The sequence below is a fragment of the Leopardus geoffroyi genome, chromosome D3 (genome assembly GCF_018350155.1).
Source record: "Leopardus geoffroyi isolate Oge1 chromosome D3, O.geoffroyi_Oge1_pat1.0, whole genome shotgun sequence".
NCBI classification, from domain to species: domain Eukaryota; kingdom Metazoa; phylum Chordata; class Mammalia; order Carnivora; family Felidae; genus Leopardus; species Leopardus geoffroyi.
Window position 1 is genome coordinate 35,830,918 of NC_059339.1, and position 22,173 is coordinate 35,853,090.

The 22,173-nt window shown below is 42.7% G+C and overlaps 1 protein-coding gene across 11 annotated transcripts in view; it reads right to left on the minus strand.

Moving 5' to 3' along the window:
* The window catches only part of PTPRM (protein tyrosine phosphatase receptor type M), a 796,726-nt gene that overhangs the window by 83,539 nt on the left and 691,014 nt on the right, over nt 1–22,173 (minus strand). For all 11 annotated transcript variants that reach the window (XM_045459381.1, XM_045459379.1, XM_045459380.1 and 8 more), the window contains one exon: nt 16,689–16,776. In XM_045459381.1, the coding sequence (XP_045315337.1) occupies nt 16,689–16,776 (88 nt within the window). The remainder of the gene's footprint in view (nt 1–16,688; nt 16,777–22,173) is intronic.

The following is a 22,173-nucleotide window of genomic DNA, read 5'->3' on the forward strand; positions in this document are numbered from 1 at the left end:
TTACCGATAAACAAAGAATTAAACACCACACACCTATTACACTTCCTATTTTGCTCTTGAAGCTGGGAAGGATTTAGAATTATTTGCATTTTGCAGCAAATATCGTGAAGTTATTCTCTGATCATTTACAGACGCGCTGTGTGGGTAGAGGTTTGAAACTTCTACATGGAGTCCTATGAATCACAACAGAATTATTTCTTGGACTGAACGTAGAGCAAGTTCACTAAATCACATACTAACCCTGAGATTTTGAAGGCTTCCTATGGCACCCACCTTGACAAATGATGGCTATAAACCACGGCCCAGCCCTCTGGAGGTGCGAACATGGACCTAACCTCAGTTGTTGTCCCTGAATTCCCTACACCACTCTCTGCACCATGTGTGTGAGGTCCAGAGTCAGGCATGTGGGTCAGAATCTCCACACTTGTGATTTGGGACAAGTTACTAGCTCTCCCTGTGGTTTAGTTTTCTCATCTGTAGAATGGGGATTAACAGTGCCTGCCTCACGGGATCATTGTGACCATTAAAACAAAATAGAAAAGAAGGTTAGAAAAACACCTGGTATATAGTAAGTGATGGATAAATGTCAGTTGTTGCCCTTGTCATGTGCTGTGGAACAGACATGCAGACGGTTCTCACGATCTGTACCGCTGATGCCCACACAGATGGTAACAACCCAGAAATGGACCCACATGCAGGCCAAGTTTCCCTCCTGGTGACCTGCTCTAAGATCCAATTTCTCAGAGTACATTTTGCTTAAACCAGAGGTCCCCTATCCATATTTTTGCAGGTGGCAATGGGGGAGGCGAGTCATTGGGGTGCTAGGTATGTGTGGATTGTCCCGGCTTTTGCATTAGGAGAGCCAGTGCTCACACACAGCTACAGCAGGGCTGTAAGTAATTCAGGCAGTAAAGCCATTTGAGCCTCCCGAATGAAAGATGCTCCAATAGACCTGAATCATGGCTGTTCTGCACACATCAGGCTTTAAGTCAGCTCCTCTGAAGGGAGATTAGGTCTGCCTCCCTGTACTGCTTGACTTTCCCTGGGCAGTTTTTTTAAAAAGGCAGGCATCACATTAGAGCCTCCCAATCTTCAGAAGCAGCACTGTCTTAGGATCTATTGTATCTCCTGGTCAGAATCGCCCCTCTTTCACACTTTATTTCTCTTAGAATCTCAGGATGAATGCCGCCCATTCCCTGTGATTTATCACCCCTGGGCCTCTCAAATTGTTCTGGAATGTTCTACATGGGGACTTCAATCTCTGATAAGACTGCACTCTCATCTCCCATAAACAGAGCCTTTGAAATAAAGAGTTTCCCCATCATCTCCTACTGTTCGGTTGGTTACCTCCCTCCCTCCCTCCCTCCCTCACTCTTTTTTATTTTATTTTATTTTATTTTATTTTTAACTTGGCAGCTATTTCTCTAGATTTAATCACTTTACTCTCCTCCTGATGGGGAAACCCACAAGACATATGTACAGCGTATTTCCTAGGCAGACTGAGATTGTTTTTATTTCTCTTTATGTGCATGGTAGTATCCTTTCTTTATTCGAAAGTTGATTCTACTAGGTTATGACCTTTTGGGGTCAGAGACCTCATCGTATTCATTCCGAATAACCCTATGAGTACCTTTTCCCGAGGCCACAGTGCCGGGCCCCAGGGCCTCTCTTCACAGCACTGTCTGCAATGCACAACCACTTGCAGTGGCCCTAACACACAGCAGGTGAGCATAACGCATGGAACTCTTCACCTCACTAATGAATACCGTGTCTTGATGGTCACTGTCTCCATGGAAGAAGGGGCAAGTTGTGGTCAGGCGAGGTTCACTGGGGCTGTCTGGAGTACTAGAATGGTCCTGAATGTTTGCTTTACAACCACCTATTAAACTGTATTTGGATGCTGTATGCCCTGTTCTGTACCTATATTTCACTATTTAAAACTAAAAGAGTCCAGGGGCACCTGGGTGGCTCAGTCGGTTACGTGTCCGACTTTGGCTCAGGTCATGGTCTCACAATTTGTGAGTTCGAGCCCCGCATCGGGCTCTGTGCTGACAGCTCAGAGCCTGGAGCCTGCTTCGGATTCTGTGTCTTCCTCTCTCTCTGCCCCTCCCCTGCTTGCATTCTGTCTGTCTCTCTCTCTCTCAAAAATAAATAAAAATTAAAAATAAAATAAAATAAAATAAAATAAAATAAGATAAAATAAAAGAGTCCACCTTGAGGGTATAATGCTATGTGAAATACGCCCAACACAAAAGGGTAAATACTACATGATTCCACTTATATTAGATATTTAACATAGTCAAATTCATAGAGACAGAAATAACGGTGATTGCCAGGGGGCGCAGGGAGGTGGGGAGTAGGGAGTTAGTGTTGAGTAGGTATAGACTTGCAGTTTGGGAAGATGAAAAAGTTCTGGCAATGGGTGGTGACGGTTGCATAACAATGTGAATGAACTCAATGCCACTGAACTGGACACTTACAAATGGTTAATATGGTAAATTTCATGTCATGTGTATTTTGCCATATTTTTTAAAAAAGGGGGAGTCCACCTTCTCCACCCCTCCCTTGTAGAATATGTCTCCAAGTTCCACTCTAAGCCCGGATGTCCTGAGAAACAGCACCTCCCAAGGTGGGACTTATAGTCTTGAGCCCTTGGGAGTTCCCCTGCTTCTTCCTTTTCCCTGATGAAATAAAGGCGGTGGTGGCCGTGCCTCGAGAGCTTGCCGCTAGAGGACAACTGTCAGACATTATTAATGTGTACTCAGGAGATGGTTTAAGAATTACTGAAATGAGGTTTAGGAGGTATTTTTTCTTTCAGTGATAAAATGTGCAAGTATGGATAAGTCAGTGTATCTTAAGGCAGGGAGAGAGATGTTTTAGCAGTGGGAATGGGCTTAATATCTCAGATGAAGGAGTTGGCTGTGGAGAAGAACAAAAGAACATGAATTCTGCCCAGCCAGATTAGGCTGGGCATGGCATGATTACCCTCTTGGCTATAGTGGGTGAGCCCTTATCAAAGTAATCCTTTGCCTTCTGGCATGCCAATGAGAAAATCACCTTCCCTCAACAGCAGCAATAAAATGAGAAGGTCTCACTATCACTCATACTGAGTCAGTGAAAGTGAAGGTAAAAGAAGAAAGTTGATACGTCCCTCCAGTCAGGAGAGCCTTCCCTAAACTCCTGCTGGATATCTGAAAATGCCTCCGTGAAAGAGACGGTGATTCTCAGGTATCCTCTTTTAGATCAAGCTCTCAGTTGGCTAGGAAAACAATAAATATAGACTGTTGAGGGGCAAACAAGTCAGTACATGGAGGTTCACTGCCATCTTTTCTTGAAATCTCATTCACCTTAAATCACAAGCCAATTAAGAAGGCTATCATATAGCAAACATTCTTTTAGGAAAACTCAATTCCTTCTCCTAGGGCACTCCTGAGGTGAAATAGTATCAAATGACAATGAAGAAATGCCTGTAGGACATTTCCAGCATGTGACAAATATGGGAGGCTCTTAGACAAAGGATCCACAGAGATAACCACTGCCCACTGGTTGAGTCCCTATCCCTACTTTGTTTTGGAGGCTGACCAGCTGGGAGAGGGCCTTTCTCAGTACCAGAAACTACCATTTGGGTTGAAAGGAAGACGTTTGGAGAATTCACCTGTTTGGATATAAAAGTTCGAAAAATCCAATGGGATTTGTGGCTGACAAAAGGTCAACTATTCATGAAGGCCAAGGAGTCAAGACTATAAGGACTTGGTATTTCAGGAGACAGAGTCTAGTAAGGTAGAAAAGACCTGAGCTTTAGAGTTATAAATTACCATCCTTGTTTCTCTCCTGGTATGGGTGTTTTTTCCTTGGTTATTCCAAAGCCATTTCATGTTAACATTGTGTAGTGTTTAGCTTAGGTGGCCCAGAGACCTTGATTTGAATACTGGATGTACTACTCCCCTGAAGCATGAACTTAGATAAATTCTGAACCTCGCCGCGCTTCATCTATAAGAAGAGGTTGATGATTGGCTACCTTCACAGGATTGTTAGGAAGACCAAGTGAGAAGTACGTGTCCAAGTGCATGGACCATAGGACAGTTTCCATCAAAAAGGAATTATCCCTCTCATGTGAATAAAAGTGACATCGTTATTGCTTAGCAATTCGAACCACAAAGAGCCCAGGATGCTTGTTTGGAGGTCAGCAGAGCAGGGGAAAACTGCGCACTGAAAGCAGCCAATCTTTGGGAAAGATGAGCTTGAACTAGTTTTAAAGAGGACATAGGAAAAAAGGTTTGGAAACAGGACAGATATGCCTAAACAGCTCCTACAACTTAGTCCCCTGGCATCTATTCAGCAACTTATCTTTTTATTCAAAAAATATTTTCCTAAATCAAGGTATGATTGACTTATACTAGTTTCAGGTGTACAACAGAATGATTTGATATTTGTATATGTTGCAAGACAACCACCACAATAAGTCCAGTTAACATCTGGCACCATACAAAGTTAAACATTTTTTTTTTTTTTATCATGATGAAGACTTTAGGATTTACTCTTCTGGCAACTATCATATATATACGACAATATTGCTGACTGTAATCATCGTGCTTACATTATTACATCCCCAGGCCTTGCTTACTTAATAGTTAGAAGTTTGTATCACTTGACCTTCTTCCTCCATTTCACCTACCTCCAACCCCCCTCCTTCTAGCAACCCCAATATTGTATTAGTTTCAGGTGTACAATATAGTGATTCGATATTTATATACATTACAACATTCTCGCCATAGTAACTCGAGCTACCATCTCTCATCATCATATTATTGCTTATAGTCCTTAGGCTGTACCTTTTATTCCCAAGTCTTAATTTATTTTATAACTTGAAGACTATATGCCTTATTAATCTCCTTCACCTATTTTGTCTTTCCCCCCACCTCCTCCCCTCTGGTGATTCAGAGTTTGTTCTCTGTATGGGTCAATTTTTGCTTTGTTTTGCTTTGTTTGGTTGTTTTTTAGATTCCAGATATAAGTGAAATCATCATCTGTCTTTCTCTGTATAACTTATTTCACTTGGAATAATATCCTTTAATTCCACCCATGTTGTCACAAATGGCAAGATATCATTCTTTTTTATGACTGGATAGTATTCCATTATCTATCTATCTATCCTCTATCTAATCTATCTCACATCATCATTATCTATTCAACTACGATGGACACTTAGGTTGTTTTCATATCTTAGCCATTGTAAATAATGCTGCAAGGACATAGGAGGGCATATGTCTTCAAATTAGCATTTCTGTTTTCTTTTTTTTTTTTAATGTTTATTTATTTTTGAGAGAGAGAGAGATAAAGAGCATGAGCAGGGGAGGGGCAGAAGAGAGGGAGACACAGAATCCAAAGCAGGCTCCAGGCTCTGAGCTGTCAGCACAGAGCCCAATGCAGGGCTCGAACCCATGAACTGTGAGATCATGACTTGAGCAGAAGTCAGATGCTCAACTGACTGAGCCACCCAGGTGCCCCTAATTTTTTTGTAATGTTTATTTATTATTGAGAGACAGAAAGAGACAGAGCGTGAGCAGGGGAGGGGCAGAGAGAGAGGGAGGCACAGAATCTGAAGCAGGTTCCGGGCTCTGAGCTGTCAGCACAGAGCCCGATGCGGGGCTCGAACTCATGGACTGAGATCATGACCTGAGCCAAAGTTGTACACTTAACTGACTGAGCCAACCACGTGCCCCTAGTGTTTTTTTTTTTTTCCTTAGATAAATATGCAGTAAAATTGCTAGATCATATGGTAGTTCTACTTTTACTTTCTCGAGGAGGCAGGCTCCATAATGTTTCCATAGTGGCTGCTAACTTACATTCCTACCAATAGGACACAAGGGGCCCCCTTTCTCATAGCTTGCCAACACTTGCTATTTCCTGTCTTTTTGATAACAGCCATTCTCACAGGTGTGGGGTGATATCTTATTGTGGTTTTGATTTGCATTTCTCTGATGATTAGTGATGTTGAACATTTTTCATGTGCTTGCTGGCCATCTGTATGTCTTCTTTAGAAGAAATATTTATTCACATCTGCTGCCCATTTTTAAATTGGATTGTTTTATTTGCTGTTGGGTTATGTGAGTTATTTGTATGTTTTGGATATTAACCCCTTATCCGATATATGATTTGCTCATAGTTTCTCTCATTCAATAGGTTGCCTTTTCATTTTGTTGATGGTTTCCTTTGCCGTGCAGAAGATTTTTATTCTGATAGTAGTCCCATTTGCTTACTTTTATGCTTTTGTTGGCTTGGCTTTTAGAGTCAGATCCAAAAAATCATCACCAAGACCAATGTCAAGGAGCATAGCACCTACGTTTTCTTCTAGGAGTTTAATGGTTTCAGGTATTACATTCAGGTCTTCAGTTCACTTTGAGTTAACTTTTGTATCTTGTGTAACATAGTAGCCTACTTTCATTCTTTGGCATATGGTTGCCAAGTTAATAAATATAAACACCATTTATTGAAGAGACTCTTCTTTTCCCATTGTATATTCTTGCCTCTTTTGTTGTAAATTAATTGACCATATACATGTGGGCTTATTTCTGGGATCCCTATTCTGTTTCATTGATCTATATGTCTGTTTTTATGCCAATACCATACTGTTTTGATTACTATCACTTTGTAATGTAGTTTGAAATCACGGAGTGTGATGCCTCTAGCTTTTTCTCAAGACTGCTTTGGCTATTCAAGGTCTTTTGTAGTCTCATACAAATTTTAGAATTATTTGTTCTATTTTTGTAAAGAAATGCCATTGGAATTTTGATAGGAATTGCACTGAATCTATAGGTTGCTTTGGGTAGTATGGACATTTTAACAATAATAATTCTTCTAATCCATGAGCATGGACTATCTTTCCATTTATTTGTGTCTTCAATTTCTTTCATCAATGTCTTAGAGTATAGGTCTTTTTCCTCCTTGGTTACATTTATTCCTAGATATTTTAATCTTTTTAAAGTAATTATAAATGTGATTGTTCTCTTAATTTCTCTTTCTGAGAGTTTGTTGTTAGTGTATAGAAATGCAAGGGGCAGGTGGGTGGCTCAATTGGTTAGGCATCCGACTTTGGCTCAGGTCACAATCTCACAGTTTATGGGTTTGAGCTCTAGGTTCAGCTCTGTGCTGACAGCTCAGAGCCTGGAGTCTGTTTCAGATTCTGTGTCTCCCTCTGTCTTTGCAACCCCCCTCACTTGTTCATTTTCTCTCTCAAAATAAATAAACATTTTAAAAAAAGAAGTGCTAAAGATTTCTGTATTTTGATTTCGTACCCTGAAAATTGTATTCATTTATTCTAATGTGTTTTTTGGTGGAATCTTTAGGGTTTTCTATACATGAAATCATGTTATCCACAAACAGTGAGAATTTTACTCTTTCCTTTCCAATTCGGATGCCTTTTATTTTTATTTCTTTTTCTTGTTAACTGCTGTGGCTTAAACTGTTAATATTTTGTTGAATAAAAGTGGCAAGAGTAGGTGGGCATCTTTGTCTTGTTCCTGATCTTAGAAGAAAATTTTTCAGTTTTTCACCATGGAGTGGGCTTTTCACCATTATGTTAGCTGTGGGCTTGTCATATCCGGACTTTATTATGTTGTGGTATGTTCCCTCTATACCCACTTTGTTGAGAGTTTTTATCATAAAAGGACGTTGAATATTGTCAAATGCTTTTTCTGGATGTTTTGAGATGATTTCATGATTTTCATCCTTCATTTTGTTAATGGGGGATGTCACACTGATTGATTTGTAGATATGGAGCCATCTTTGCATCCTTGGAATAAATCTCACTTGAGTATGATGTATTTATCCTTCTACTATATTGCTGACTTTGATTTGTTAATATTTTTTGAGGATTTTTGCATCTAAGTTCATCAGGGATAGTAACTTTTGTTTTCCATCCTTGTTTCTGTGCAGTGTAGCATGGGGGTTAGGATCACAGGCTTTGGAGTCAGAATCCCTGGGTTTGAATCCCAATTCTGGCACTTTCTAGTTGTGTGACTTCGGACAAGTTATTTAACCTCTCTGTGTCTTAGTTCCTTTAATTGTAAAATGGAAATAAAAATAGTGCCTACCATGTAGAGTTTTTGTGAGAACTGAGTTAATATTAGTAATGCATTGATAAGTGTTTGGCACATAGTAAGAACTAAGTAAAAGCGAGCTGTCACTTGTATCATTATTGCCGATAATTTAATTCAAGACTTGATAATATTTTACCAGCAATATTTCACTTTTGCCTCCAGACTTTCCTTCTCTAGTGAATTCATGCTGTGAGCTGCTTTTCTAAAACACAATTCATTCTGTCCTCACCTAGTTGAAACCATTCAAGGATATCAACAGGGAACTGATCAACAGTGGTCTCTGTTGGGAAAGATCACTGAAAAGATGTGATCAGTGGATGACCCATGAGTTGGACCTGGGCACTTGAAGTTCCTCACCCATCTCCCCCTCGGAATGTGGGTTCTGCTTGTCTTTCCTGCTCCCAGAGGCTACTCCAAGGACATAGCTTTGAGACAGTGATATGGTGCTGAGAACATTTGCTCAGTATATGCGACTAGTAAGGCCTCTTCATAAACCTTTCAGATTTGGCAGAGGGATGCAAGGATCCACTTGCCTTGCTGCCGTCCAAGACAAGCCTTGGAGGTAAGTTCCCTTTACTTGTTAAAACTCCCAGCTACCATACTAGAGTGTCCTTCCTCTTCTGTGGTCGCTCCCTGCCCTCTGTGTATGGGAGTGGTTTCAGATTAACCCAGGAAGCTCCCAAAGGGTTGTGAAGCAACAGTCTTCTAAAACAATGGAATGTGATACAATCATTAAAAAGTATTACGATAGCTTTAATTTCCTTACCTGGAAAGATCTCTGTGACAGACTGCGGAGTGAAGTAGAGTGGGTTACAAAGCAACGTGTCTTGTAAGAGTCTGTTTATATGAAATAATTGCATATGTGTGCAGAAACGCTTGGTGGGATAAGTGAAGGTGGGTGGGATTTCTGCAGGGTGGGAAAATTTGGAGTGATATTTATTTTCATCTTGATGATTTTGTGTACCCCTTTGTGTACACAGTTTATACTGTCTTTTTATTAGTTTTTTTATGTTTATTTATTTTTGAGAGAGACAGAGAGAGAGAGAGAGCGTGTGTGACCAGGGGAGGAGCAGAGAGAGAGGGAGACACAGAATATGAAGCAGGCTCCAGCCTCTGAGCTGTCAGCACAGAGACTGACGTGGGGCTCGAACCCACAAGGGTGGGATCATGACCTGAGCAGAAGTTGGACGCTTAACTGACTGAGCCACCCAGGCGCCCCTATACTGTCTTTATAATCAGCAATGAAACAATAAACTTATTTTTATTTAAAAAATAAAGCCAACGAATTCAAGGCAGAGAATAGAAAGAGATGAAGGAAACAAAATAAAAATATTAGTAGGGTTTGAACTTAGTGGGTGAGGTTCTGAGCAATTTTCCCAACTTTTTGTTACTGTGTAATTTTTCTTGAATGTGTATGAATTGCCTTTCTAATTGGGGAAAAAAAGTACCTATTTAGCCATGGATGACTGGAATACGATCAAAACCCAACTAATGTTTATATTGTAATCACAACTCAATGTTCGCCCATCACAAAAGGGAACAAACTGACATTCTGAGAAAGTCTGCATAAAGGCCTTGTTAATTCCTCTCATTCCTTTCAAAAAAGCCTTCACCGTAAGAAATAGGGCAAAAATAATTTTTTTGGGTAAGAAATAGGCACATAAAGACCTGGTATAAACCATAACAAACCACTGCTCATTACTGAAAAATTATAATCTGCTGGTGCTTTTCCCCATGTACATATGCTTATGTATACATGTGTGTGTTTACGGATGTGTGTATGCATGCATTTATGTATGTGTGAATTCATACATTAGAGGTGGGGTAATTGACATTTAAAGCAGGTCTCCATGCTTTATTCTAAGCCCCTAAAAGCGGTTAATTATGCCCTTTTGTCACATCGCATTATATTTAAAACACCTCTAAGTAGCTTCAAATATTTTAACATTTTCATTTTAAACACAATGGATATGGGTAATAGCCTTGCAGTTGTAACTCGTATGTAATGAGATCTCACTACAGCAGCGGAAGTGGAGTGTGTCATTGATAATATTTCACCTCCAACCACTTCTCTCTTTCTGCTAAATCTTGATGACATATTTAAGGTAAATCAGAATCACAATGATTTAAGTAACATTTGCCCTCTGAGAGGAGACTCAAAATTAATTTTAATTACAACTGATGGCTGCAAATAATGGCTTTGCTCCTCCTGTGGTTACATTCTTGCCAAGGACCGCTGCTGCATTGGTTTCAAGGTGCAAGATGCAGGAGGGACCAGTGACGGATGGGAAGGGCTCAGTGCCCTACCCCTGCGTGACCTGTACGCCAGTCTGGTGTCCCTACTTGTGCCCACCACCTGGACGCTCAGGCCACGCCAGCTCTGAGCACCAAACAAATAAGGAAGCTTCGAGTTTAGTGGTAGGTGACTCAATGTGCATCTTTGCTCTTGCTGTTGGTTTTATGTGTTACTTAGTCTTGCCCGTGTCCTGTTTTCACCTAGACCCTCTATCAGACACGCTCAGTCTTTAATCTTCAGCATCCTGGTAGGACCCCCCCTGACTCTTCTTTTGCCCAATTCTTCTAGATTTTTCTCTCTGCTTTCCTAAACATGGTGTGTCAATTTGTTTCACCCTGATTCTCATCCATCTAAATGTTAATGTCAAAGGCTCTCCATGCCGGCCCATCTTATCCAACTAAACCCTTGTTCCCACCATCCTCCCTTCACCTGCCTTTATTCCTAAACTGGATCATGACAGGAGTGGATTCATCAGAAGCGACTGTGGGAGAGGCTCATCTGGCAGAAAGAAGCACATTACTGTGGAACAAAACCCTGGAAGAGTGGTCTTCAGCATGAGCATCAAGATTGGGTTACTTGTTGAAAGAACTGGGTGGAATAGATGGGGTTACACGTTTCACTCTTCTCTCAGATACCCCACTATGAGCCGGGAAAATGGGGCAAGAGGGCACGGGGAACACAGTGAGGATGAGAACCAAAGCTCAGAAGGGACCCCCTTCATGGAGGTGTTGCCCCTCCTGTCATGTCCTCAACTCATTGCCTCCTTACCCCCTGCCCACTCCATTCAAAGCACCGTTTGCTAATTTCAGGAGTAATTCTCATGTTGCTACATCAGTCTTCACTGCACTGGAGTCTTCAACAGGATGCTCCTGATACCCTCATTGTCTCTAAAGGAGACAATGCTCCTTTCTACACGTTAGGCAGCCTTGCCTCAGCCTCACTATTTCCCATTATTGAAGCTCCTCCAGGCTGGGTCCTAGGCTCTCCATGTCCTCCTTGCTTGCTCCACAGATAATCTTATCATGCCAGTGGTTTCAGCCACCATTCCATGCTCCAAGATTCACTAGTTTATATTTGGGCCCAGACCCGTGTCCTTTGGATTCCAGAGCAGTCCATACAACTGGCTACTGGACATCTCATTTGAATGTTTTGCAGGCATCTCAGTGTATCCTCAGATCCCCAGATTCAATTCATACACTTTCCTTGCTACTGCCAACATCATGCCTATCCCTGAGCTCCCTGCCAAATGTGCTTCTCTTTCAGTGTAACCCACTGGAGTAAATGGCCCATCTTCCCACTTGTCCATCTGTCCGTCCATCCATCCATCCATCCAACCATCCATCTGTCCTCCTGTGAGTCAGAAACAGAAACATCTCTGACTCCTCTGTCTCCCTCACCCCACATCCTGTCCATTCCATTTGACCAATTACTTCTCTGGAGTCCCTCGATTTCTCTTCTTTCTAGTCCACATTATCATTGCTTCTCACTTGGGCTACTGAGAAAATCTCTTAACCAGGGTCCCCTTCAAATTCATTTTTTACTTTGCAGTCAGATTAAATTTCTCAAATGCAAATTTGATGAACAATCCTCACCCCTCTCCTCAAAACACCCTTTGATGAGGTTTCCCTTTGCTTTTATAACAAACATTAAAATCCTGAATCTTCCCTAGAAGGCCCTGCAGGTCTGGCTTCCATCTCCCTCTACCCCTCACTGGCCTGACCCCCACTCTCACCCTGCCCACCTCCGGCCACCTGCCCTTCCTTCAGGGCCTCAGACTCAAGGGGTCCCCTCGTGTGGAGGATCTGTTCATGTGATGCACCCCCTGTCTGCAACATCCCCTTGCTCTAACCCTTCATTCAGTGGTTCTCCATTTCACATCCTCCGGGAAGCATTTCCCCACTGCCTCAACAAGTCAATCCTCACACGACAGAGTCTCATGGTACCTTGTCCCTCTCCTTCGTGGCCCTTAACTTTATTTCATTAATTTGTATAATCGTTTAATTCCTTTGTATAATCACTTAAGTCTCTCCTCCCCTGCCTCCCCTGGAAAATGCCAGTTCTTCACATTTCTATCTTTCCCCTGGCTCCCCCTCCCCCTGCTCCAGTGACACTGGCCTCCTTGCCATTCCCAGCACCGCACCGCACCACACTGAGGCAGGCCTGCCCCTTCAGGGCCTCTGCCTGCACCTGGCTCCCCTCCTTACCTGTCTCAGGCCCTGGCTTCCATCTTATCCTCTCAGAGAGGTCTTTCTTGACCACAAGGTAAAAACTACAACCTCTGGGGGCGCCTGGGTGGCGCAGTCGGTTAAGCATCAGACTTCAGCCAGGTCACGATCTCGCGGTCCGTGAGTTCGAGCCCCGCGTCGGGCTCTGGGCTGATGGCTCAGAGCCTGGAGCCTGTTTCTGATTCTGTGTCTCCCTCTCTCTCTGCCCCTCCCCCGTTCATGCTCTGTCTCTCTCTGTCCCAAAAATAAATAAACGTTGAAAAAAAAAAAAAATTTAAAACTACAACCTCTGCCCTAACGCGTCTCCTTCCCCTGCCCTACTTCCTCTGTTACACACGTCGCTATTATTCATATTATACAGTTTACTTAGTGACTTTTTCTGTTGCCCCCATAAGAATGTCAGGTGCTGTACAAGCAAGGAATTTTGTTCTGTTCCCTGCTCTGTCTCTGACACCTAGGATAGTGCCTGGCATGTAACAAGCACTCAATAATATCTGTTGAAAGAGTTCCTTTAGCTTGGCACAGAGCCTGGCCCATGGCAGACCAATATGTCTTTGTTGAAAGGACCACAGAAAGGGAGGAGGGAGCCTCGGAAGGGCCTGCAGATTCTGGCTCCTTATCTTCAACTGCCAGTCCCCAGAAAAGAGGACCCCAGGCTCCAAGGGGCCCCCTTAGCCTGGAGATTTGGTGTGTATCTTAAGCTCAGAGTTAATTATAAGTAGGAACCGTGGAGAAAATTGCCACGGCTGTTTTTGTGGTATGGTGAAAGGGGTATTTGTTTATATTTGAAAAGGACTAGCCCAGCAAATTTACAGTGTAAATAAGGAAAAAGCTTAACTTAAGAGCAAAAGCCAATCAACAGTTTTTAAGCGCCATTAAAACCATTTTATATGCAAACGATGTTACAAAACAATGAATGTGATCATTAAGAACACTTCTTATGTTCTCTGAAAAGCACTAATGAGAATTTCTAAGATACATTGACGGAACCCTCAGTTCCTCATCATAGTCAGTGGTCATTCCCAGGGCCTGGGCGCTAGGAAGCAGACTTCTTTATCCGTAAAACCAACTTTTCAACAATTATATCATTCCTTAGGGTGCAGGGTGGGGGGTAATACTCTTCCCCAAGTCTATAAAGAAACTACTGATATGAGTGCCTATGTAAGCAGGATTTGGGTAAGTACTGATTTTATAGGAGACTATAAATTTTTCTTTCAATAATGTTGGGAGGCAGGTTAGGCCATGCTTATCCTTTGTTCTGTTTCCCTTCCCACCCCATATTCCAATGTGCTGGCCAGTGCCCTCCAGCGAGCGGTCCCCTAGACCAGGCAGGATGCGGGACAGCCATGTCAGCTACTGCCTTCCTCACACTTGGCCTGTTATTAAATGTCCTCTGACATCCTGTTCCCCTCAGAGCTCATTCAGAGCTAGGTGACAACTAATGAGAATAGACGGACAATGGATACACCCGTTAGACCCTGTCCCCACTATCCTTCTTAGACAACAGACACGAAAGCATCAAAAAAGAGCTTCTCAGAAGACCCTCAACAGTGGCAGCTCTGGAATTTGTCTACAGGGGTCTGCAGGGGTCAGCCTGGGGGCTGGAGGAACAGCTTGAAACTACCTTTGGACGGCAGGTACCCAGCTTTTACTTAGTTGGTATATTTATTTGGGGTGGCCTGGGGAGACCGGGGAGAGGGCCTAAAGCCTCCTGAAGCTGCCTCTTGTCACCCACACTGGCCCCTTGCAGACCATGACGCTAATGGAGAAAACTCCAAAACGGTAGGAAGCCAGAGGGGACCAACCATCTAACCATGCACCGGACAGTGGTTATAAGAGATGCTCCTGGATTGGAATCCTGCCTCCACGTGTTATTAACCTAACCTTTCACTCAACTGCCTCATCTGTAAAACGGATACAGTCACATTACCCGTTTCATGGTATCGTCACAGGAAGTGAGTTCACATGAGTTAACACGTGGGAAGTGCTCAACAAGTGTTCGCGTTTATTCTTTTTTTCCATTGATCATTCAAAACTATTCCTCGAATGCCCACCAAGTGCAGGTATTAAGCTCTGCCTCAGGAAGGAGCAGGTTCAAAGTTATACTGGACAGCGGCCAGCTGAGCACCCCTACACTCACACTCACTGACACAGCCTTCTGGATGCACAGCGGGAGGCCCACATCTGGGATATTGTGGGGACGGCAGGACATAGGCTCACTGACACCCCCTTCCACCTGGCATGGAGGGAGGCCCAGAGCATGCTATCAACTCCCTATTTGATCTTGTGACTCCTCCTTGGAGCTTGTTGTAGAGCTGAAGGAATTCCTGGAGAGAACCCCGAGAGCCATTATGAGAAATCTGCATTCTTTGAACAGTACAAAGCTTTAGCGGCTCCCTGAGAATATGAAGGAACTTGGAAGGATCTATAATGGTCAAGCGATTCTTCCCATGGCAAGAAATAATGTTTTTCTTCCCTGAGCCTTGACATCACCACACCCACGGCTCCGGCACATTGCCGTGTCACTGCAGGGTACTGGTGTCACAGGGCTCTTGTTACCTGCCTGGTCTACCCTGTCCTGCGGGCGGGGACATCATCCCTGTCACCTGGGAATCCTCACTGTGGGTCCGGTGTCTGGTGCTCCCTAAGTGTTGACTGAATCCCCTGAAGGGCAATGAAGCCTTGGGTCTATCGGAAACATCTTCTCCCTAAAAAGGACTCTGACAGGACCACTGGAAGCACGGAGTAAATGAACAGACAGAACGCTCGAAGCTAGCACGTGTCACCCTCAAAACCGGTGGTTGGGACTTATGAGTGGCCAGAGGGAGAACAGAGCCAGCTCATGCGCACTCAGGATGCTTCGTTCCTATTATGTGTAAACCCCACCCCCTCCTTTCTCACAATAAAACACACACACCGTTGCTCTGCACTGTCCGATATGGGGGCCGCCAGTCTCGTGTACCATTTAAATTTGAGATGATTAAAGTTAAATACAATTTAAATCTCAGTTCCTCAGTGGCCCCAGCCACATTTCAAGTGCTCAGGTGGCGTGTGGCTACTGGTTCATAGAGCGTAGACACAGAAGACTTCTACAGTCACAGAAACTTCTATTGGGAGGTCTCTCCTGTCCTTCCAAGAAACGTTAACTTAGACGCATACAATGTCACTGTACTTTCACAATCAATAAAGCTAATGCATTGTTCCCTGGACTGTGCAAACGTTTCCAGTTGGTTCTTTCGGTAGCAGCAAGGCACGCGCTACACGCTCTCCAGTTCTATTTTCACATCGTTTGTTTGTTTGAATTTACGTATCTTCGGAAATAGCGTTAATTCTGTTAGTACTTGTCAGTACGTTGAGGCGGTCCTGTGTGACTTGGAGCAGTTTAATGCAGGGGATGGATGGCTCCAGCCCTGGGAGAAGGAAACTCATCAATCCACCACGCGTCTCAGCATCGTTACGGCACATTAATGAGGCTGGGCTCCATTTAAACACCGTCCGAGGCATTATGGATTGGCAACATTCAGCTTCACAGGAACTGGGAATTTCTGAGATAGAATCCTCACTCTTTTGCTAATGAGTGTTGCGATATGGGGACTATCATTTAACTTGTGAGTTTCGGTTTCCTGTCCTTAAAACGGGGCCATTACTGACCTACCTAACCCAAGTGTCTGGAGGATTAATGAGTTAATGCTTGCTGAGAACTCTGAGCCCCGTGCATTAAGGCTTGTTGCACATCATTATTTCCATTCATCCTCATGTAGCAGCTGGGAAACATTAGACTACTATGCTTACTCCTAAAATGCATTTTCTTCCTCAGCATTTTCACATTACCTACATCACCCAAACCTTAAATCTGAAAGTAAAACTAGCCCCACAGCAAGACACATTGACGGAGTGGGGGTATTTAGGTAGTTTTCCCTTTCTTGAATACAAGCATTACACCGGCTTTTCCAGAAGGATGAAGGCGGTAATTGCACTGTAAATTCTCACTGCGTGAGGCTGGTGGTCAATCTTAGCAGATGCGAAAAGAAAGTTATACCACAGCCCAATCACGCTGTCAACACTTACATGCAATGATATTCCCATATCTGTTCTTCATTCTGTTCTCATCTTTCTTAGCGGAGTCCCATGGTGCAGACTGCCCTTCAAAGAAGCTCTGGAAGAAAGAGAAAAGTGACACGGAGAATTACAATTTGGTGCAGTAAACACAGGATCTTAATGATGGAGGATGTTCTTAAAAAATGTACAGCAAGGGTCAAGAAGGGAAAAGGATGTTCACAGAAAAGAGAGAATGGATTAAATACGTTAACTTTTTGTTTTCCTTTACTTGCTACATTACATACATGGATGGGGGCTCATACAGTTTATCGCACAAGCCATTAAAATGGTCCAGTTCACCCTATCCGACTTTAATCAATTTAATACAGAAAAAGAATGAACATGTCCCTCAATGTCTTAATTATATTACCATTTCTCATTATTCTCTTCAGAGATGCAAAGATGTCGTTTTTCTTCCCAATCACTAACTGAAAGAAGGTGATTTTTGGTTAAAACTGTCAAGGTGGGTAAGCTATGACTTCATGCCTTCAAGGCTAAAATCCCGTAATAAATCCTGCCAGAGTTTTCTCTTCCTTTTTAATGGAGCTTAGATGTCCATTTATTTAAGGATTTGGCACTATTATGCCCAGGGTCTTTAATCTTCATGTTATTAGTCAGATATATATATTTTCCTGTTCAAATTATAACGAATATATCCTTTGGTATCAGTTGACAAAGTGAAAAAAAGTCCGAGACTTGTATTTCCACTTCAGTTCACCTTCCCTTTTATCCTTGTGTAGCCAAGAGTATAGAGAGGGAAGGGGAAGAAGGAGGGAAGTAAGAAGCGGTTAGTCAAACTGATTTCTTCTCTTTGCCACAGCTACTCTTCCACTTCCTTCTTGGTACCGACTGGGAAAGAAGAGGAGAGGAGGAGGGAGAAGATAGAAAGGTAGAGCGGATGGATGAGAGCACCATTCTGAGATGCTTCAGGGCCAGAGGATGTGGTTTCAGGAACTCACACCCTCAAACATGCCCAGGGTGGCTTTTCAAGTTCTCTCTTTAGAACTGAAACTCCTCATCTGTCCTCCTTACAGTGTTTGGCCATCTTGTCCATTTCCGACCATTACCAATATTTAGTGATCAGTCTGTGGTTCAATGGGACCTACTTAGTATTACTTTCGATGGGTCCAGTTCTGGCTCATTAGTAAAACTGCATTAGTATTGCTGCAGGGGGTAAGGCCCACCTGCTCAGAGGCCCCATGAGGGAGCCTCACCTCCTGGCGTGTTGCACAGACCTGACCACGAAGTGGATGGTGTGCAGCTCATCCTACTGTATCTGCTGCCAGACTATAAACTCCCTGAGGGCAGGGACTGCGTGGTTTCATTGCTGTCTGTGCACAACCTCTGCCTCATGGCAGGAATCCAATAATTGGCTATTAAGTGAATGAGCGATCACAGTGTTTGGTGATGGATGAAGCTTTACTTGTGTAGCTTAAGTGTGCGAGGGGCTCAAATACCTGGGAAACCTGCCTATGTACCGTGTGTGAAGTCCATGCCTTTTCTTGATGTGTATTGATCCTGCTGTTAACCAAATAGCTCATTGACCACCGGAGACTGGCTGGAAAAGAGCCCCATCCCAGCACTGAACCACTGGTATCAGTCCCTCCATACAACAAAGAAGCAGGGACACTCCATTTTGTAACACGCAACAGTGAAAAAATAACACCGCGAACATAAGCATTACAGTTTTGAATTGCCTGTCTTAATTTAAGGTACCTTAGTCACGATCATCCTTGACACCTTATTACCGTAATAGTTCTTACATTCTATTTGTCATTTTGAAACAACATGGCGGCAGACGAGGATCAGACGTACTATTACCTATAGTTCTATTAACAGAGTCACAGCATACATTGTTAATTGAAGGGTGAATACCACATGATGTAGGACAAATTACAAGGAAAAACATTTTCAGGTTATTAATAAATTAAGTCAATAGAAATACTAGCAATGAAAATCACTAGTTAATTCCCTCAGGAACAAGGCTATCATATGATAAAGGATTTATTCAGACATGTAACTTCTATTCTGCTATGAAATACACATTTAAAAATAGCTTCAGGGCTTTTAGAGTCAGACTCTTTTTCTGAATAGTGTCTTTGTTACCCTATGAATGACAATTATTTTACAGTTGAGTAATAACTATTATCTGACTGCCCTCATAACAGTTTAATTCTACTTTGAGTTTGTCATGATGTAATTGCCAATTTCAATCCCCTTTGCCTTTTCCGCCCATTTAAAAGTTTTCAGGTTTTGTTTTTTTGTAGGAAGATGAAGAAGGGAAAAGTCTTCCAGGAGAGTCCATGGCCTCTGGTGAACACTATCCTAGGGCATGTGTGCATGTATGTGTGTGTGTGTGCGCGCGTGTGTGTGTTGGGCACACCCACGTGCACACACACACACACACACACACACAGAAAGAGAGAGAGAGGCAGAAAGAGAGAGAGAGGAGTATCAGCAGTGTACGAGGGGGACAGGTACTTGTACAACTAGTAAAAATAATGCTCCTAGGTCACCTGAGGCAAAGCCACATGAATCCTTTCCCTTTCTAACAAGAAGATGTTCTCCTGTGGGGAAGGCGGGCACATCACAGCTATTTCTTTAGCATTTGTGACAATCACAGGCCTTCCGATAGCCCTTGCTTTTAAAAACAGTTATTTTAACCTCATGTTTTCAGGTAACTGGTGGCCAGGAAGCAGACAGAAACAAACAATGAAACGATAACCGATCCCCTTACATTTGATCATGGCATGTAGCTCACGGCATGTTTTCCTAAGGTGGGGCCCAAGTCCAAGCCCACTTGGGGCCCACTTCCAAGCACTTACTATTGTGTACTTATTAAGTGCTTGCAGAATGAACGAGTCCACTGTCTCAACTAAAGCTCAGGAGAGCGGTAAGGCACGGAGGGGCGTTTCCCTGCTCTCAAGTTGAGGGACGTGAGATGTAGAAAGAACACAACCAGCTCATAACACACAGGCCTGGGTCAGGCCTTAATTGGTTTTGACTCTTAATCCACGGATTTTTCTGTTCAAGGACTTGAAACCCTCTTTCAATATATGTGGCCAATGATTGCTTTCTACATCTTGATCACATCTCCTTGTCTCTAAATGAAGGTTTACAACAGGAGAATATAAGAGATGTCAAGTAAACTTCATTCACTCTTACAAAAACAGAAATTTTCCGATCTTGTAGGATAATGTGATCATGGCAGGGAAGGAACAGCAGGCGAGCAGAAATGGGAGGGCATTCTTGCAATAAGCCTCTTCACCTTCCTATCCAGGAATTATGTGAATTACTTTTAAGCAGACAAGTGTATTATTTTCTTGAAGGTGAAACAAAACACAACAAAAAGTGCTGCTCCATGAAAAAGATGAGGTGACTCGTGTTATCCATTGCGTCCTGACTCCTTATGGACATTGTGACCAGTCTTGCGTTTTCTGGAAGAGTTCTGATTCCATTTACATAGCCAATCTCCCCATGAATACATCTGCAATTATTAGAACCACAGGTCCTTGTCTTTGGCTTAGAAAGTAAGAAATACACCTATGGGGAGTACAGAGAGAGGAAAAAAGGGCTTTCTGGATTGACTAACTTGGCTTCTGTTTCCTTTTGTCAATGGTGATGATGATTTTTTATTTCCTGAGATGGACCCAGTTTTAAATGCTGTGGCTTTTTGTTAGCATACATCACCTGTTTCAATTTCTAGTTAGAAAATAAAACTTTATCTATAGCTCTAGGGCCATTGGGCGTTCCAAGAAACTGTGACATGATATATAGGTCTTCCACACTGTGAGCCCCTGCTTTCCTGGTTTGGGAATTCTAAGCAAGAATCATAATCAAAGCAGGAATGCAGTTCATCAAGGCTCTAGAATATTGCATCTCATCTGGTCCATAGCGAGGCCTGACACAGACTCCTCATTCTCCCAAGCGCCCGAGCCTTTTTGACCACTGAGACGCACCCTTTTTTTTTTCAGACCATGAGATGGACCAATAGTCCCCAATAAACCTACCAGTGAAATACACCCGAGGAAAATGAAGTAATTTTGCGATGCAATCATTCTATCAAGTCCTATTTCACTTAACTTCTGACTTTTAAATACATTTTCTCCAGTTTTACTGAGATACACTTGACATACAGCACTGTGTAAGTTTAAGGAGTACAGCGTAATGGTGTGAGGTACAAATCTTGTGAAGTGATTCCTGCTGTAAGTTTAGTTAGCGTCCACGAACTCAGAGAGGTACTTAAATATCTTCTAATAAATTAAGCAAATCAACCCATATTTCATATGATTTTCTTCTGTGGATTTTTTTTTTTTAATCTGGGCAAGGTTCTTCAGCTATCCTTTTTCTTTTTTTCTCATCTTCAGGAAGGTCAAAAGTTAGGTGTCCCCTTAAAATTACATAAATTGACTGCTTTGAGAAGACCTCTACTCTGAACCAAGTATCTTTCGGGAGGTGAGTAGTCACCACGTATTTTACGTGGTATCTACTAAGGGCTGCTCCTATCAGTTGAAAGTAAAGCCAACGAGGTTTTGAACCCTTCTGGTGCTGAGAAAACAGAACTCTGTTCCTTGAAGGAATCAGAGGATTCCTGAGCACATGCCAATGTCTGGCGTCTGTTTGGGGGCGGGGGAGGGGGTTCTCTGCTTACCACCCCTTATGTTTCCCTGTATCTGAGACCAACTGTTATGTTCAAGTTCAAGTACAAACTCCAACTCCTTGATCTCTCCTCTCATACTATTTGCTTGACGGTTACGAGCAGGTTCATTAAAATCAAATTTAACCAAGGCGCAGGTGTGCTTTTGAAAAAGCGGTCCGGTGAGAGACAGTGGGACAGCCACATAAGGACAAGCTTGGGAGACCGACGATGACGGTCCACATTCCCAGGACACTTTTTTATAGGAGGAATTTAAAATACAGTATGGACATTTAGGCAATATTTAGTGTTTAGCACAGATTTTTAATATGCACATACAATTTAACACGCCAACAATGGACTTTTTATTACGAAAAAACATTTTATGTATTTTGGGGATTTAAGTTAATGGTCTCACTGCACCTTCTGTTAGAATTTTCATAAATATACTTATGCTTTGGCTCTACTTAAAATGTAATTAAAGTGTTTCCTCTGACTACCTTAGCTCATATATACTGAGAAAAAGGCAGCAAACCTGGGAACCACTCTGAAAGAGTAATAAGTCTCAGAAACAATAAAAATGAAACCAGGCAAGCTCCAGTGAATACCAATGACTTCTCCACTCTAAGATGCTGTGCTCTCCATGGGCAGAGAGCAGAAGGAAATTGAACATCCCGCATATAGTCATTTTTTTCTGAATGGGGAACATGTCTTTGTGATTCAATAACCTCCTCCCCCACCCCACATACCACTATCATTTTCCATGAGATATAATTATACATCTCAGTTGCCCACCTCAAGAGAACGTTACTCCAAAAT